At 44.0% G+C, this 18988-nt stretch overlaps 1 protein-coding gene across 7 annotated transcripts in view; it reads right to left on the bottom strand.

Moving 5' to 3' along the window:
• Window positions 1-1227: 1227 nt before the first annotated feature.
• LOC140902055 (butyrophilin subfamily 1 member A1) overlaps window positions 1228-18988 on the bottom strand; it is a 74507-nt gene continuing 56746 nt past the window's right edge. For all 7 annotated transcript variants that reach the window (XM_073321696.2, XM_073321693.2, XM_073321692.2 and 4 more), the window contains 9 exons: window positions 15966-15992; window positions 13317-13349; window positions 12385-12405; window positions 11629-11649; window positions 8897-8917; window positions 7782-7802; window positions 6691-6711; window positions 3698-3724; window positions 1228-1835 (listed from right to left, as the gene is read on the bottom strand). In XM_073321696.2, the coding sequence (XP_073177797.2) occupies window positions 1435-1835; window positions 3698-3724; window positions 6691-6711; window positions 7782-7802; window positions 8897-8917; window positions 11629-11649; window positions 12385-12405; window positions 13317-13349; window positions 15966-15992 (593 nt within the window). In that variant the 3' untranslated portion in view covers window positions 1228-1434. The remainder of the gene's footprint in view (window positions 1836-3697; window positions 3725-6690; window positions 6712-7781; window positions 7803-8896; window positions 8918-11628; window positions 11650-12384; window positions 12406-13316; window positions 13350-15965; window positions 15993-18988) is intronic.

Raw genomic sequence — 18988 nt, 5'->3', positions numbered from 1 at the left:
CAAGAAGGCCAATGGCATTTTGGGATGTATAAGTAGGGGCATAGCCAGCAGATCGAGGGACGTGATCGTTCCCCTCTATTCGACATTGGTGAGGCCTCATCTGGAGTACTGTGTCCAGTTTTGGGCCCCACACTACAAGAAGGATGTGGATAAATTGGAGAGAGTCCAGCGAAGGGCAACAAAAATGATTAGGGGTCTGGAACACATGACTTATAAGGAGAGGCTGAGGGAACTGGAATTGTTTAGTCTGCAGAAGAGAAGAATGAGGGGGGATTTTATAGCTGCTTTCCACTACCTGAGAGGTGGTTCCAAAGAGGATGGTTCTAGACTATTCTCAGTGGTAGAAGATGACAGAACAAGGAGTAATGGTCTCAAGTTGCAGTGGGGGAGGTTTAGGTTGGATATTAGGAAAAACTTTTTCACGAGGAGAGTGGTGAAACACTGGAATGCGTTACCTAGGGAGGTGGTGGAATCTCCTTCCTTAGAAGCTTTTTAAGGTCAGGCTTGACAAAGCCCTGGCTGGGATGATTTAATTGGGGATTGGCCCTGCTTTGAGCAGGGGGTTGGACTAGGTGACCTCCTGAGGTCCCTTCCAACCCTGATATTCTATGATTCTATGAGGGCCAGAGAGCTCAGCAATTCTCAGGATTGGACCCATAGTAGTTTTCAAAATGACTTTTTCCATAGCAGCACTTAGGGAGAATACTGCTTCTCTTCACCAGAGGGTCTCTGGGGTCGAAGCAGCTGAGTAGCACGTCCAGGAGCCACCAGCTACAGCAAGATGGATGTTTAGGAATATAGTTTAGGAATATTTCAAGTTTAGCAAGTTTTCCAAGGAGGAAAAAGAGCATATAAGGAAAAAACATTGAAGCTTGTTTATCATTTATGGGGATAGAGGGTTCAGACAAACTGCTCTGCACCTACAGGTACCCAGAGGAGAGTGATGCAATCAACCAAACGAAATCTGAGCTTCTGTTTTCCAGGGAGAAGCTTTTTATTTTGCCTCGGAGGTGAAGCTGCCAATTAGGAAAGTGTGAGAAAGGATGGTGTTTTCTTCTTTTTAACACCTGCCCATCAAATGCCCCAGAAACACTGGGATTTTAATAAGCTAGTCAAATATTATATTGGACAAAAGTCACAAGCAAAAAACTAATCGTAAATGAAAACATTTTATTGAAAAATATATAATGAAGACACCATGACAATGTACATTTAAAAAAACCCAGCTTTTTATACATCAAAATACATTTGTGAAAACCTTGATTTCAGTTACACCAGTATAAAATCAGCATCAGTGCCATGTTATATTTATTCCTCTTTAATTGAGCAAATTCTCATTGTTGTTTCTTTGTGTGAATTTTTAAAGAATGGATAAACCTCTCCTGAGAATGAACAATCATTAAATGTGAACAACACAGACATGTCAGTTACATTTTAAAAAGTCACCTGCCTGTCTTGGTGACTAAGGTAAACTCCAATTTTCTGGGGCTTTTTCTGCACCATGACCCGGGTCCATGGGTCTGTTTTTGCCCAATAATCTCTCCCACTCAGACCCAGAGCCCAGAATCCCTCTTTAGGGGACAAGGAAAGTTTTCCTTTTCTCTGTATTGATGTTCTGGCCACTCCCAGGTCCCAGTCAGTGCTGCTCACAACCTCCACCTCCCAGTAGTGCTTTCCAGAGAAGAATCCTTCAGAACCCAACACACAGACAGTTGAATCGAACCTCTCTGCGTTTGCTGGAACTTTTTGAGGTTGGGCTTCATGTTTCAAACTCTTCTTATTGGGAGCAATGGAGAGGTTGGGGTGCGCTGTGTCTGCGTCAAGAGTGATGTCATCTACAGGAAGAGAGTTTTCTTTCTGAGAACCACTCCTATAATGCCAGAATAAACTGGAATAGGAGGAAAATATACACCACAAGCCTTCTCCTGCCGCCTCTCCTCATGCAAAGCTCCCACTGATTTCAATCAGAGTTTTGCCTGAGTAAGGACTGCAGGACTTGACCAATTCAATGTTGCATTGAACTATTTCGGAAATGAGAGTTGCTTGATATTTGCCCAAAAATAAAAGTAACCCTGAACTGTTTATCAAACTGGGATAGATTCTGAGCTCAGTTACACAAGTGTAAATCTAGAGTAACTTCACTTAAACTAATGGCCAGCAAAGTACATCATCACCATTGTATCTGAGAGCTGAATCAGGTCCACTATGTGTTTAGCATTATGGGATATTGTGTGTGTGAAGAATAGCAAAAATATTTTTCCTATGACAGCTAACTATGATGAGAAGTTCATCATGAAACACACAATTGGATTATTAAGAACTCAAACATTGGTCATGTCAACATACCCCTATTACTATCATTGTAAATAAATAAGATGCACATAAATAAAAACACATTATAATAGACTGTATTTTACCCATTAAAATAAAGTTTTATCTAGTAATGAATCCTGGAATCAGGACCGGTAGGTTCTGTTCCCAGCTCTACTGCTGTGTGAGATTGGTCAGGTCACAAACTCTGAGACTTGGTTTACTCCTCAGTAAGCTCAGTATGGTGCCAACCTCATCAGGTGCTAGAGGGTGTTTTATTGTTTGTAAAGAGTTCTGAGATGGTCAGCAGAAAATTGCTATAACATATAAATGATTATCTACACTATCTTCATCATCAGATCACCATCACTGTGCCCTTCCTCATCCCTGTATCATTTTAATCTTCTCTCACTATAATTATTATAATCAACAACATCAACATCAGTCTCCGTTATCACCAGAGCAACGATCCCACCACTGTCTTCATCACTTAGCAAATGCCTCATAAACCTCGTCGCGTCCTGGCCAGGCCTGTCACCACTGCAATCTCCATTGTGATCCCCACTTCCACTGCATTTTGATTCTCATTGCAGTCCCCATTCCTGCCACCACATCATCTGTGCCTTCACTGTGGCCCAAATCCTGAGGGCCTCCTTAGGCACTTCTGAAAACCCCGCTCCAAGTAAACACTAAGGCCCAACTCCTCAAAGGTATTTAGGTGCCTACCTCCCATTGGTATCATTATCTTGGAGGAGCTGTGCCAAAGTGACTTAGAAGCACAGGACTTTCAGAGGGTAGCTGGCCTGCCGGAGGGGGGCACAAGGCAAATGAAGTTCATCTGGGAGTAGAAACCTCACTGAATAACTGGGGCAGAGGGCAGATTATTAGGCAGGGAAGCACCAGGGATTGATAAAAGTTTACAGACCTCAGTGAGAGGGAAAACGAATACAGAATTGAGGGTGGAGGTATATAGGGCACGGAGTGAGAAAATTACACCCAGGTGAACTGGGATTTGTGCTCTGAAGTCACTTAGGTTTTTTTTGAAAGTCACACCCTCAATCCTTATTCAAGGAAATCTCTCACTGGGGTGGATTCTGATCTGACTGCTGTAATTCAGGAGTAACTCCATACAAGTCAATGGAGTCACAGTGGTGTGAAATCTGTGTAAATAAAGTTAGGTTCAGGACTTGTAACCAGTTTGGGAGCTGGGGAGTAAGGTCCTTAGGAGCTGTCTCTGATAAGAACAGTTTGTGTTTCTCGTTTGATTATAGTAGCAAATATGATGATTTCTTTAATATTGGAAAAGATTCTAATGCATTGAGATTCTCCCACTGCACCCAGCACCACAGTATTAACACCTCCATCCATGTGCTGTGTGTTCTGTTACCTGAATTGTTCCGAACCCTTCTCCATTCTGAAACAAAAGTAAGAAAACAACGGACATTGGATTAAGAGAGGCATTGACTATAGATTTTCTCCCTCCAGCAGCCAAAGATGATGTGTGTGCGTGTGGGGGGGATGCGGGATCATGTGCCCCCCTCCTACCCCCACCTCCAATTTCTGCCAGGGTTTGCTGGCTAGATGCTGTCCCTGTGCAGCAGCTCCTGGAGCTGGCAAGTTGCAAGCTGCAGTCAAGGGAAGAGGGCACAGCAAACAGCTGGGAAGGGGCCTCTTAGGGTAAGGGGGGGCATGCCTGGCGGAGCGTGACTCAAGTTGTTAGCAGGAGGCAAACCTTGAAATTGTGTCCTCCCACTATCAGCAGGTACCAGTCATCTCTGCTGGCAATAGGAAAGGTCAAGCCTGAGAGCAAGTGAGGATTCCAGATGCAGTTGGGGGCAATTCCTTTTGCCGAGTTAATATAGACATAATGGCACTTGAATGGTCATTCTCTCTCTCTCTGTCACACACACATGGGCTGTTCTGAGCTGAGATTAGAAACCAGGGCAGGAATCCTGCTCTGGCTGAGATCTGTCCTGTCTGTCTTGCACCTCCAGCCAAACCGTCACCTCACCATGTTACCTGCTCTCCTGAGCTTTGATCTGTTTCTAACTCCCTTGTAATAAATAAATGCGGGGGGCCGGGGGGAAGCTCCCTTTGATGGACATCCAGCGAGCCAGTTAGCTGTAAAATCCCTCTTGCTAACTATTCTTTACTTGCTTTACCTGTAAAGGGTTAAAAAGTCCCCCAGAAAGAAAAAAAAAGTGGGCACTTGACCAAAAGAGCCAATATGAAGGTAGAACATTTTAAAATTGGGAAAGAAACTTTCCTTTTATCTGTTCTCTCTGGGCTGAAGGGTCAGAGCAGCCATGCTATAAGCAGCTAAGCCAGGTATGCTTATAAATCATCAGATCATGCCTAGAACTAGTTATCTGAACTTCAGTGTGTAAGTAGATCAAAATGTTTAGCTAGATATGATTAGGGTTATTTCTTTTATTTCTTATTGGCTTGTGGACTCCTCCATGCTAACCCCAGATGCTTTTGTTTGTTAAATTTGTTAGTCTCTAAGGTGCCACAAGTACTCCTGGTTTTTTGCTGATACAGATTAACAGGGCTGCTACTCTGCAACCTTTTGTTTGCTTGTAACCTTTAAGCTGAACTCCCAAGAAAGCGATTTTGGGTGCTGGATTTTTGGAATTGCTCTTTTAAAATCTAGCAAAAGTATAAGTTCCAGATGTATTTCCTTTCTTTTTATTTTTAATAAAATGTACCTTTTTTAAGAGCAGGATTGGATTTTTGGTGTCCTAAGAAGTTTGTACATGTTATTTGATTAGCTGGTAGGCATAGCTAATTTCCTTTGTTTTCTTTCTCAGCTCTTCCCCAGAGGGGTGTGTGAAAGGACTTGAGGGCACCTCACAGGGAGGAATTCCCAAGTGCTCCTTCCTCGGTTCAAAGTGGGTTTTGTGGCATTTGGGTGGTGGCAGCATTTACCAAGCCAAGGTCAGAGAAAAGCAGTAAGCTTAGGACTTTAATACAAGCCTGGAGTGGCCCGTATTAACTTTTAAAATCCTTGCGGGCCCCACTTCTGCACTCGGAGTGACAGAGTTGGGATTCAGCCTTGACATCCCTCTTACACATTCCCCTCTCACTCTAACAGACAATGAACCTTGCCATCCACACGTACAATGTTTCAGGCTGCCAGAGGCTGTATTCTCAACTGTTCAGCTCCTACTAGGCAGGACATAGAAGTACAATTCCCTCCAAGGGTATGTCTACACTGCAGCTAGGAGGTGAAACTCCCAGCATGGGGAGATGTGCACGCGCCATCTCTGTCTGAGCTAGTGCACTAAAAAGTAGCAGTGTGACCATGCTGGCTTGGGCTAGCCGACTGAGTACAATTCCACGCCAGCTGTGGCTACGGAGGTGTTTTTGGCCCCACATGTGACTTTTAGACAGTCAGTGGGTCTGTCCCAACGCACAGGTTCAGACAGATAACAAGGCACAGGCCACATCTACTATGCTGCCCGGTATGTGTGAGCAGTGTGCGATGATGCAACGAGTATGCCTCGAGCTGCTTTATTCCCAGCTATGGATGGGGAAGAAAATGGACTGTCAGGATCCCTTTCCCTATCAGAGGCAGCCAGGGATATGGAAGAGAGAGAAGGAAAATGGCACCTCTCTCAAATATCCATGCATTGGGAGTGGGAACAACAGAGAGGGTGTACATGGGTCTTCATTAACCTAAATCCTATCTCATTGCAGCTGGAAAAAAGGAAACAAGGAAAGCCTTTTAAACTCTTGTTCAGTGTTTCCCTTGCTACCATGTATGAACAATTACACAGGAAATGAATAACACTGTGCAAAATCTGTGGTAACTTAAGAAGAGCTAGAGAAACTGATAGCTAGATAGCTGGAAAGATGTACTAGAAGGATGGTTTAAAGTTTGGATGATTATTCATCACTAACAGATATTCATGTAGAATTGGGAAAAAATGTGGAGTTCAAGGGGCTTTCAGATCCAGGTAAGGGACTGCAGAGCTGGCTGAGCCCTTCTTCATATAGGGGGGAAGGAATCTTAGGTGCTCTGCAGAGACTCTCAGTGCCCAGGTCCGGGGGGACACTGTCCTCTCTCTGTCCCTCAGGCAGAGTGTGGGGTGTTTACATGGCCTCAGCTACTACAGCTCAGGCCCAGCTCTAGCAGCTCTGTCCTGCCGCACTCCCCATCCAGAGCTCTCTGATGCAGAGGGTAAGTACAGTTTATGCACTTTACATATTCGCTAACTGCTCAGTCCCAGTTGCCAAAAGGTACTCCCCTCCTGCTTACTGCTAGAGCAAAAGATCATGACCCTAGGCTGTTAAAGGAACCCTTCCTCCTCCAATGACTTTAACGGCTACATGATTGATCCTTCCCCATCCAAACAGCAGAAGTCAAAGCCAACTTACCCATGTTCTCCTTGACTTGGGCTGTAAAAAAAAAAAAAAAAAAAAAAAAGGACACTTTTCCATATATGCACTTAGAATCATAGAATCATAGAAGATTAGGGTTGGAAGAGACCTCAGGAGGTCATCTAGTCCAACCCCCTGCTCAGAGCAGGACCAACGCCAACTAAATCATCCCAGCCAGGACTTTGTCAAGCCTGACCTTAAAAACTTCTAAGGAAGGAGATTCCACCACCTCCCTAGGCAACCCATTCCAGTGCTTCACCACCCTCCTAGTGAAACAGTGTTTCCTAATATCCAACCTAGACCTCCCCCACTGCAACTTGAGACCATTGCTCCTTGTTCTGTCATCTGCCACCCCTCAGAGCAGCCAAGCTCCATCCTTTTTGGACTCCCCCTTCAGGGAGTTGAAGGCTGCTATCAAACTCCACCTCACTCTCTCTCTTCTGCAGATTACATACGCTCAGTTCCCTCAGCCTCTTCTAGTAAGTCATGTGCCCCAGCCCGCTGATCATTTTCTTTGCCCTCCGCTGGACTCTCTCCAATTTGTCCACATCCTTTCTGTAGTGGGGGCCCCAAAGCCGGATGTAATACTCCAGCAGTGACCTCACCAGTGATGAATAGAGGGGAATAATCACTTCCCTCCATCTCTTGGAAATGCTGCTATTAATGCAGCCCAATATGCCATTCGCCTTCTTGGCGTGGACAAACAAATCAAGCCTTTTTGGCAACTGCTACAGAGGTCTGCGGGCTTGAAAGCACTTGAAATGGCAGTAACACAACTACGTCCATAGGGATCAGACTCGACAGCCATATGCCAGATATAATCAAATGGTACTGGAAATCTCCCACCCAGGACCAGGCAGATGTAGGACAATTGCCCACTACTACCCTGCGTAGCATGTTCTTGTGGACATCTCGAGGTTCTCTCCGAGGAGTAATTTGACAAATCCTCCTTTCCCCCAATCTTTCTTGTCATTCCTATTTCAAAGAGGTGATTCCTGAAAAATTCTATGACCTCTTTCCCTTTTTAAAGGAGAATCAGAGCCCCAGGTTCTGTCCAGCTCTGTCCAGGTTCTGTCCAGCTAACTTACCATTATCTTCCTTGAGTTGGGCTGCAAAAGAAAAAAAAAAGGACACTTTTCAATGCACTTTATTGTTATTAAATTAGGGGCCCATTCCTGATCCCAGTACAGATGCCTGGGGGATACCACTATTTACCTCTCTTCATTCTGAAAATGGACAATGTATTCCTACCCTTTGTTTCCTATCTTTTAAACAGTTACCAATCCAAGAGAGGACCGTCCCTCTTATCAATGGTCAAGTCTTAGATTAAGTAAAGCTAGGGTTTTTTCCCTGAAACACCTACTCTGCCCCCACATGATTGGGTAGCCTAATGGAACCTTAACAATGTCTCCTTGCATTTGTTCTGTGAAAGAGGCACAGGGACTGCACATGTTACATGAACAGGTAACATTTCCCTCATCCATCTGCGTATAACTGATGCACAATGAGGGCAGACTTACTGATTTGCTTAGGTAGGGCTTCTGAACAAGAAATGTTGCAATTATATTGGAATGGTCATTTTTCAAACCAGGCAAAAATATACTATACTTTCTCTGCTAAAACTTTCATGACATTATCAATATATCAAACTAAATATGCAGGTGTTGAGAGCTATTGGAAAAAGCAGACTATGAGGTGAGTTTTGCATGGATCCTTAGAGGTGGGGTCATTCTGATATTGTGCAGGTTTGAGTTCTGTAGTCTAAATCCAGCTACCATACAGGTTCATGTTCTGTCTCACAAGTGGAATGTAGTAGGTATCAGTGGGGATCATAGTCATAGCAGGAGAAGCATCTCTCGGATAAGAAGGTGAGATCTTACGGGAAGTTTTGAATGTTAATCTAGAGACCGTGAATTGTACTCCACATTCAATGGGAAGCAAGTCTTTACGGTGTTCCTACTTAGCCTTAATGTAGGTATAAGCCTTCAAGTCCAAGGCTGCAGATTGACTAAATTCTGTACTTGGCACATTGATTTCAATGGGATTACACTGACAGACCACAATACCTCACAGAACTGACCGTTTGGAGCCTGCTGATGTGTAATGGATAATTTAGGGAGTGATACTGAGGTTTACAAATACAGGACATACATTATACTTCTGGGAAATAAAAACAGGGTGATACTAATCCACACAAACTCACCAATTTCTCTCTGCAGTTGCTCTGCAAAAGAATAAACTTTATCAGTCACCACTTGCAGTTTTGTTGTTTCGAATTTGAAAGAAAGAGAACATAACAGTTGGATACCTGATTTACTAACACCATGAAGAGCATGAATCAGCTGTATTCAGTACGGCTGATTTGTGTAGGTATTCAGTATTCAGCAAGGGCGGTGTGGTCTATGACCACCCTGACTATGTACCAACAGAGTTCAAGCAGGTTTATGAATCAAGCAGGTTTATCAAGCAGGTTCCACACCATTCATGATTTTATAGACCCATTTGGTATTCCCCCTAAACCACCTCTTTTCTAAGGTGAACAGCCCTACTTTTTTTCAGTCTCTCCTCATATAGAAGCTGTTCCAAATTCTTGACCATATCTATTGCACTTCTCTGTATTTATTCCACCTCTAATATATCTTTGTTGAGATGAGGCTAGCATAACTGGAAATGGTATTCAAGCTATGGGTGTTCCATGGATTCAGATAGTGGCTTTAGGACAATTTTTGTCTTATTTTCTATACTTTTCCTAATCGGTTCTAACCTATTGTTAACCTTTTTGACCACTGCTGCCCATTTCCTGAAGTTTTCAGATAACCATCCACAGTGACTGCAAAATCTCTCTTGAGTTGTAATAGCTAATTTAGAATCCATCGTTATATGTGTATAAGTGGGATTATTTTTTCCCATGTACATTAGTTTCCATTTACCAACCATGCATTTCATCTGCCATTTTGTTGCCCAGTCCCCCCGTTCCGTGAGATTTCTTTGTAACTCTTAATAATTTTGAATAATTTTGTATCATCTCCAATTTTGCCACTTAAGTGTTCACTCTCATTTCCAGATCATTAGCAGGTCCCTTGGTAAACCCCATTGTTTACCTCTCTCCACTGTGAAAATTGACTACGAGGATTCATTTTGCAGCAGAGTCTTTCACACGCTGTTTGTGAGGCAATAAACTCCCCTTCTGAGGAAACATCCAAGAGAGAGGATCCTGGAGCTCCCAGCAGAGGGAGTTCTCCTTGGGAGGATGTATTAAACCTCACAGAGTGGTTTTTTTTTTTTTTTTTAAGATTCACAGAGGGTTGCTTGGTGGAATCTGGAACTAGCTACTGAGTTATTGTCTCTGAAATCAAACTCACCCTTGCCTTCCTGCCATTGTTTTGCAAAACCAGAGCCATCACAACGCACCCCCTATTCTATCTTTGCTTTTGCTCTGTCAATGAACATTTCTTTCCTCTGAACAGCCCCAATCTGACATCCCCACCACAACCCTGTAAAACAGAGAAACAACCCCCAAGTGAAAAATGCCCAAATTCCCCTGAATCCCAACTGCAAAATTAATCTTGCCACCTCACTGTTTACCTCTTTTTCCAGATCATTTATGAATATGTTGAATAGGACTGGGCCCAGTACAGATGCCTGGGGGATACCACTATTTGCCTCTCTTCATTCTGAAAATGGACAGTGTATTCCTACCCTTTGTTTCCTATCTTTTAAACAGTTACCAATCCAAGAGAGGACCGTCCCTCTGATCAATGGTCAAGTCTTAGATTAAGTAAAGCTAGGGTTTTTTCCCTGAAACACCTACTCTGCCCCCACATGATTGGGTAGCCTAATGGAACCTTAACAATGTCTCCTTGCATTTGTTCTGTGAAAGAGGCACAGGGACTGCACATGTTACATGAACAGGTAACATTTCCCTCATCCATCTGCGTATAACTGATGCACAATGAGGGCAGACTTACTGATTTGCTTAGGTAGGGCTTCTGAACAAGAAATGTTGCAATTATATTGGAATGGTCATTTTTCAAACCAGGCAAAAATATACTATACTTTCTCTGCTAAAACTTTCATGACATTATCAATATATCAAACTAAATATGCAGGTGTTGAGAGCTATTGGAAAAAGCAGACTATGAGGTGAGTTTTGCATGGATCCTTAGAGGTGGGGTCATTCTGATTTTGTGCAGGTTGTCTCCGAGGAGTAATATGACAAATCCTCCTTTCCCCCAATCTTTCTTGTCATTCCTATTTCAAAGAGGTGATTCCTGAAAAATTCTATGACCTCTTTCCCTTTTTAAAGGAGAATCAGAGCCCCAGGTTCTGTCCTCCATCACTTCAGAGGTGGAAGGCAGATGAGGGCAATTAGATGCAAAGACTAGAGGGTCCTGATGCCTATGCAGGACTCCTGCCTTGTTTCATCAACTGCTGCTTCAGATAAAGTTTCCTGGCCATCTGTGTTCTCTTTTTCACAGAATGGCAGATGCTACAACTTTCTGTAATGTGACCCACTCCTGGGCAGAGAAAAGAGTGAATTTGCTCCTCGCTGTTGAGGACAGAGACACCACACAACGGGCAATATTTGACCCCTGGAGAACATTGCATAACCCTAAGTGTTTTGGGCCCCACATGGGGCTCTAAGGGAGACAGTGGGTCTTCCCCACCCCTCAGGCTCAGACAGACAACTGGGCAAAGGCCACAGCTCCCGTGCTGCCTGGTATGTGTGAGCAGTGTGGGGAGATGCAATGGGTCTGCCTGGACCTGCTGTATTCCCTGCTATGGGAGGGGAAGATAGTGGACCGTTAGGATACCCTTCCCTCTCAGAGGCAGCCAGGGAAAGGGAAGGCAGACAGGAGAAATGGCTCCATTCCCCCGATATACAAGCAAGGGGAGTGGGAACAACATCCAGTGTGTACATAGGTCTTCACTCACCTAATTCATTCCTCATTGCAGCTGGGGGGAAAAAAAGAATCCATCAATCACTACACTCTTTTAAACTCTTCTTCAGTGTTTTTCCTGATACCATGGATCAATAATTACCCAGTAAATGGATTACATCTTGCAAAATCAGTGATGACTTAAGTTAAAAAAGAGCTTGAGAAATTGATAGATAGCTGGAAAAATGTTTTGGAAGGATGGCTTAAGGTTTGGATGAGGAATCATCACTAACAGATATTTATGTGGAATTGGAAAAAAGTGTGGCGCTAAAGGGACTTTGAGATCCAGGTAAAGGACTGCAGCACTCTATGCCTGTCCGAGCCCTTCTTCCATATTGGCAGAGAGAAACCTTGGGTGCTCTGCAGGGGGTGTGAGTGTCCCTCAGGCAGAGTGTGGGGTGTCTTCATGGCCTCAGCTATTATAGCTCAGGCCCAGCTCTAGCAGCTCTGTCCTGCCGCACTCCCCATCCAGAGCTTTTTGATGCTGAGGGTAAGTTCAGTTTACGCAGTTTACATATTTGCTCAGGTTTAGGCTGCCCTTGATCCTCTTTGCAGAAAGCTAGTGAGGGCTCAGCTCCATGATATACAAGGGCGCTAGAGATTCCCTGCTTGGATCTCCTTCTTCCAGTCCACCAGCCTGTGGAAATATAATATCCCTGCTGTTGCTGCTGCTGGGGATGTCTGAACCCATGGTGAGATTATAGGGTTTGGCTCTTTGACTGTCAGTGTCCCCTGAACTAGACGCACTCACCCATCTCCTCTTCTAGGTGCTCTGCAAAAATAGAATGGAGAGAAGGAGATCAAAAATTCAGTCTATTCTGTACGAACTGAGGAGATGGATTGGGATCCTTTTAAATACCATCAAAACTGGTTTGTAAATATCACAGAGCCTTTACCAGCCATTCAATCTATTGGGCTGGTATTTCGTGCCCGTATGCTTATGCAGAAGAAAGAGTAGACTCTAATTTTTTTTTTAAATAACAATCATTTCCCCTAGAATCTTCATGTTTCCCATTAGTTAGCAGCATGGCTAAATACAGAGTCATAGATTCCGAGGCGGGACGGTATCACTGTGATCATCTTGTCTGATCTCCTGTATAACACAGGCCAGAGAACTGCCCCCAAATAATTCCAGTTTGAACTAGAGCAGATCTTTAAAAGAATCATGCAGTCTCAATTTGAAAAATTCCAGTGGTAACACACAGTTCATATCTAATTCAAAATGACATCAGCCATGAAAGAAGCAGTGGCACTCTTTAGATAATGAGTTGTGGTCCATTTTCTGTTTCAAGGAAGAATCATTTCCATACATGCATTTCCTTCCTTCCTTCCTGTTTGGTTTAAGAAGGGATTGTCTACACTTGAAATGATACAGCAGCACAGCTGCAGTTGCACCACCGGAGCACTTCAGTGTAGACACTCCCTCCAGTGATGGAAGGGGTTCTCTGTCAATGTAGTTAATCCACCTCCCTAAAATAATAATAAATAATAAATAAATAAATAAATAATAATAATTAATGATGATGATGATGATGATTTTTTTTATAATCTGCATAGGACTTCAAGCAGTGGAGTGAAACTGGCAAGAAAACAAAGCAGATTTACTCAGGGAACAATATACAGTTGTTCTATGAAAAAAGAAAACTCTTGCTAATGGATGAGGAGGGACAGGGGACACTTTACCTGCTTGAGAATGATCTTTTTTCCTTTCTGAATCTGGACAAGAGAACAACATTTATCACTGAAAAATAGATGTGTATTTCTCAGGTTTACACATGCACACAACACGGAAACCTTCGCATCGCCCAATCCCACAACCACTGAAATTTTGACTTCAATTAGGATACATCATTTAAAAAAACACTGAATCTTGATTTTAAAATTACCAGAGATGGACAATCTGACATAAACCTTGGTACATTTTTTCAATAGCTAAATGCCCTCACTGTTAAAAATTCACACCATATTTCTAGTCTGAATTTCAATAGCTTCCCTTCCACCCATGGGCCCTTGTTAGACCTTTCTCTGCAAGACTGAAGAGCCCATTTTCAAATATTTGCTCTCCAGGTAAATACTTGTCGAGTGCGATCAAGTAAGCCCTTCTCTTTTTAAATAGATTGAGTTCTTGGAGTCTATCCCTATAAGACATGTTTTCTAATCCTTTCATCATCTTGTTGCTCTCTTCTGAAACCTCTTAGTGAGTCCCAGGACTAGGGATCGTGGGCTTCCAGGGTCTGTATGTTGTGGAGTGCCCAAGGGAGTGGAGTGCCCAAGGGCCAGGAATCCCAGGGCTTCCAGACTCCAAGTCCCCAGGCTGTCTTTTCTGCATCATTATAAAAAGTTATATAATCTCCATCTAGGAATGAGCCAATAGCATTGTTAGGATTTCTTTTCTTTCTCTTCCCTGACCCACAACCTCTGTAGTGTTGCCAACTTTCTAATAGCAGAAAACTGAACTCCCTTGCCTTGCCCTCTGCCCCGCCCCTACTCTGAGGCCCTGCTCCCACTCACTCCATCCCTCCTCCCTCCTGGGCTCGTTCTTCTCCACCCTCACTCGCTCGCTCATTTTCACCGGGCTGGGGGTGCGGGCTCTGGGGTGGGGATGGTGCTGAGGAGTTTGGGGTGCAGGAGGGGGCTCCGGACTGGGGGGGTGGAGCCAATGGGTTCAGAGTATGGGATGGGGCTCCAGGCTGGGGCAGGGGGTTGGGGTGCAGGAGGGGGGCTCCGGGCTGGAGACGAGGGGATTGGATGGATTATGATTGGGGGGGGCAGGCCTGGGGCAGGAGGTTCGGGTATGGGAGGGGCTGAGGGTTCTGGTTGGGGGCCTAGGCTCTGGGGTGAGAATGGAGATGAGGAGGTCGGGGTGCAGGTGCTGGCACTGGTCTGGAGCAGGGGGTTGGGGCATGGGAAGAGGTTCAGGTTGCGGGCGCCGTGTAGTGCTGACCTTAGGCAGCTCCCGGGAACCAGTGACATGTCCTTCCGGCTCCTAAGCAGAGGTGCGTCCAGGTGGCTCCCCTTTTTTCATCATTATAAAAACTTGTATCATCTCAATCAAGTAATGAGCTAATAGCATACCGTATATACTCGATCATAAGCCAGTTCGTTTATAAGCCGACAACCCCCAAGGTGGATAAGTAAAAATGGAATTTTTTTATGACCCATTCATAAACTGACCCTATAATTCATAAGCCGACCCTTTAATTCCCACCTTATCTGGGGAGGGCCAGGGGAGGATGTCTCTGGCCTGGCTGGTGCTGCTCCGGCAGGCTGGGCAGTGCGGCCGCAACCTGCTCCAGTGGGCCAGACCGGGCGGTGCGGCCGCAGCATGTTCCAGCGGGCTGGGCCGGGTGGCACGGCCGCAACCTGCTCTGGTGGACTGGGCTGGGCGGCACAGCAGCAGCCTGCCAGCCCCGGAGCTGCAGCTGCTTCAGAGACTGGGGGGAGAGCAGCGTGGCCAGAAGCGGACTCTGACCCCGCAACTTCCCTTCTGGTTCTGCTCGCTGTGCTGCCTCTCCTTGCTCCCTCTGTTGGGGGGAGGGGCTGTGTCCCACCTCTCCCTCTCTATACCCGTTCATAAGCCGACCCCCTTCTCTGATGCTTCCCTTTTTTACTAAAAAAATTCGGCTTATGAACGCGCATATACTGTCGTTATGATATCTTCTATTCCTAATGTACTGTAAAAGCTCCTTCTTCTTCTCATTTCCCTATCCCAGCCAGCCATGGATTTTTCCATAATGTTGTCAGCTTCCCATATCAGTTTTCTATATAAATTGGTATCTATTCCCCCTTTTTCCCAAGTTGCCCTCTTTTGTGATTCTCAAATCATGGCTTTTTGGCCAGCTTCTAGACTCTTCTTGACGAACTGCCAATTTTCATTCACATTTTTCTGTTTAACTATTCCCTTCCAAGCAATGTTGCTTATACTTTTCCTCAGTTTTGGGAAATTAGCCCATGTGAAGCCTGAAATATATGCATAACTGGTTAAGAATGCCCTGTGTTTCCCCAGATTGAATGTAATCAGGACAGGATCACTGGTCCCTCGGCAGCAACCAATATGCTGTCCAATGATTTATCCACTTTTACTAGTCAGGATGAGGTCCAAATAGAGTTATCCTGTGTTGGTACAAACCCTTTTGAGTTAGAAAATCATTGGCTGTATATTTTAGAAATACTGAAGATGTTTTATTATGGTCTGCACAGGACTTCAAGCAGGGGAGTGAAACTGGCAAGAAATCAAAGCAGGTTTACTGAGGAAACAATGTAAATATTAAGTTGTTCTGTGAAAAAAGAAAACTCTTGCAAATGGATTAGGAGGGACAGGAGAAATCTTACCTGCCTGAGAATGATCTGCTTTCCTTTCTGAATGTGGGAAAGAAAACAACATTTCTTATTGACTAAACATATGTGTATTTCTCAGATCTGCACACTCAAATCTTCCCATCGCCCAATCCCACCACCACCAAAGAAAATGGCAAACACCTTTTGACTTAATTGGAGCAGATCTTTGAAGAAAATCTCCAATCTTGAGTTTAAAATTATCGCTGATGTACAATCTGCCACGAACCTTTCTAAATTGTTCCAACAGCTAATTACCCTCACTGATAAAAATTTACACCTTATTTCCACTCTGAATTTCACTACCTTCACTTCCAGCCATTGGATCTTGTTAGACCTCTCTCTGCTAGATTGAGGATCCAATTACCAACTATTTGCTCCCCATCTACCTACTTACAGAAGTTGATCAAGTCACCCTGTGTTTTTGTTAAGCTAAGTAGATTGATCTCCAGGACACCCTCTTTCTTCAGTTGTCCTATGGGATTGATTTAGCATGGTGCTGTCTGCCACATTCATGTACAGCTTTGAGCACAAAAGAGTTAGGTGCAGGGAGTGAAAACAAAACCTGAGAATCTTTCATTGGAATCCCCAACTTTTTATCAGCCCCTTTGAACAACAGCAGTGCCATTGGTGGAGCCTGCCTGACGGTTTTTCCATGATCTGGGAGGGCTTCATTCACGAGTAGAGCCACTCACGCAAGGGGTGACATTTGCAGATTACCCAAACAGTTTCTGTCTGGATTCCTGGAGCTCCTCTAGTGGAATCTGCAGTGAATCTCCAACCCGATTCATCAGTCCTGGAACTACTGAAAATGGTGAACAAGGGAAGGTGGAGGAGGCGTCACAGCTCACCTGGGCGAGGTGAGGAGATGGCAACCTGTGCAGCAGTCTCCTCATGTGCTCATGCCTAAATCTTAGACCTTTGCTTCCAAAGGTTATACCCCATGAAAGGAGGCCAAGATGGATCCAACCTTTCCACATAGCCAGGTAAGCAGATCCTCTTGACGACTTTCTACTGAGCAGGATTTGTTGAATCGAGACATGTTCTCTCTTTTTGGTCTATCCAGTCAGAAGCCAGGATGAAAGATGACATCTGTCCATGTCAGGAGAGGAATTGGGAGGAACAGATTTATTACTCCTTGGGTCCATTTCAATCTCAAGGCTTCGAAAATAAAACCTGCACTGTGCCCTGCTCAGAAACAAAACTGGTGACATTTTCTCTTCTCTTTCCTTGCAAATAGGTCAACAAAAGGAATAACCTACCTCCGAAAGATGGGTCTGAGCACACTGTTCTTGAAAGACCAATTGGGATTGAGCTAGATCCTCCTGCTGAAGAAGTTGGCCAGTTGATTGTGGACTCCAGCTATGTGCGTAGCTACATTTGAAATGTAAGGACTGGAAAGGATGGACTGAAATCACCCCCCCCACCACCACCACCACCCCGGCCAACCTCTCCCTGTTTAGATAAAACACTGCTGTAACATTTTCAGTGACAATCTGCACTGGAAATGCCTTGACAGAAATGAGAATTTTTATCTTAATGGATCCAAACTTTTCTACTTTTTTCGAGGGGGATGGCTTTTCAAAAATTAAGGAAATTAGTTAGGGAAGTGGATTGGACTGAAGAACTTATGGATCTAAAGGCAGAGGAGGCCTGGGATTACTTTAAATCAAAGCTGCAGAAGCTATTGGAAGCCTGCATCCCAAGAAAGGGGAAAAAATTCATAGTCAGGAGTTGTAGACAAAGCTGGATGAGCAAGCATCTCAGAGAAGTGATTAAGAAAAAGCAGAAAGCATACAGGGAGTGGAAGATGGGAGGGATCAGCAAGGAAAGCTACCTTATTGAGGTCAGAACATGTAGGGATAAAGTGAGACAGGCTAAAAGTCAAGTAGAGTTGGACCTTGCAAAGGGAGTTAAAACCAATAGTAAAAGGTTCTATAGCCATATAAATAAGAAGAAAACCAAGAAAGAAGAAGTGGGGCCGTTAAACACTGAGGATGGAGTGGAGGTCAAGGATAATCTAGGCATGGCCCAATATCTAAACAAATACTTTGCCTCAGTCTTTAATAAGGCTAAAGAGGATCTTAGGGATAATGGTAGCATGACACATGGGAATGAGGATATGGAGGTAGATATTACCATATTTGAGGTAGAAGCGAAACTGAAACAGCTTAATGGGACTAAATCAGGAGGCCCAGATAATCTTCATCCAAGAATATTAAAGGCACCCGAAATTGCAAGCCCATTAGCAAGAATTTTTAATGAATCTGTAAACTCAGGGGTTGTACCGTATGATTGGAGAATTGCTAACATAGTTCCTATTTTTAAGAAAGGGAAAAAAAGTGATCCGGGTAACTACAGGCCTGTTAGTTTGACATCTGTAGTATGCAAGGTCTTGGAAAAAATTTTGAAGGAGAAAGTAGTTAAGGACATTGAGGTCAATGGTAAATTGGACAAAATACAACATGGTTTTACAAAAGGTAGATCGTGCCAAACCAACCTGATCTCCTTCTTTGAGAAAGTAACAGATTTTTTAGACAAAGGAAACGCAGTGGATCTAATTTACCTAGATTTCAGTAAGGCATTTGATACCGTCTCACATGAGGAATTATTAGTTAAATTGGAAAAGATGGGGATCAATATGAACATTGAAAGGTGGACAAGGAATTGGTTAACAGGGAGACTACAACGGGTCCTACTGAAAGGTGAACTATCAGGCTGGAGGGAGGTTACCAGTGGAGTTCCTCAAGGATCAGTTTTGGGACCAATCTTATTTAATCTTTTTATAACTGACCTCAGCACAAAAAGTGGGAGTGTGCTAATAAAGTTTGCGGATGATACAAAGTTGGGAGTTATTGCCAATTTAGAGAGAGACTGGGTTATCATACAGGAAGATCTGGATGACCTTGTAAACTGGAGTAATAGTAAAAGGATGAAATTTAATCATGAGAAGTGTAAGGTCATGCATTTAGGGATTAAATAATAAGAATTTTAGTCAGAAGATGGGGACGCATCAATTA

The sequence above is a fragment of the Lepidochelys kempii genome, chromosome 23, assembly GCF_965140285.1.
Source record: "Lepidochelys kempii isolate rLepKem1 chromosome 23, rLepKem1.hap1, whole genome shotgun sequence".
Lineage (NCBI taxonomy): Eukaryota > Metazoa > Chordata > Testudines > Cheloniidae > Lepidochelys > Lepidochelys kempii.
This window is presented reverse-complemented; position numbering and strand designations above follow the sequence as displayed.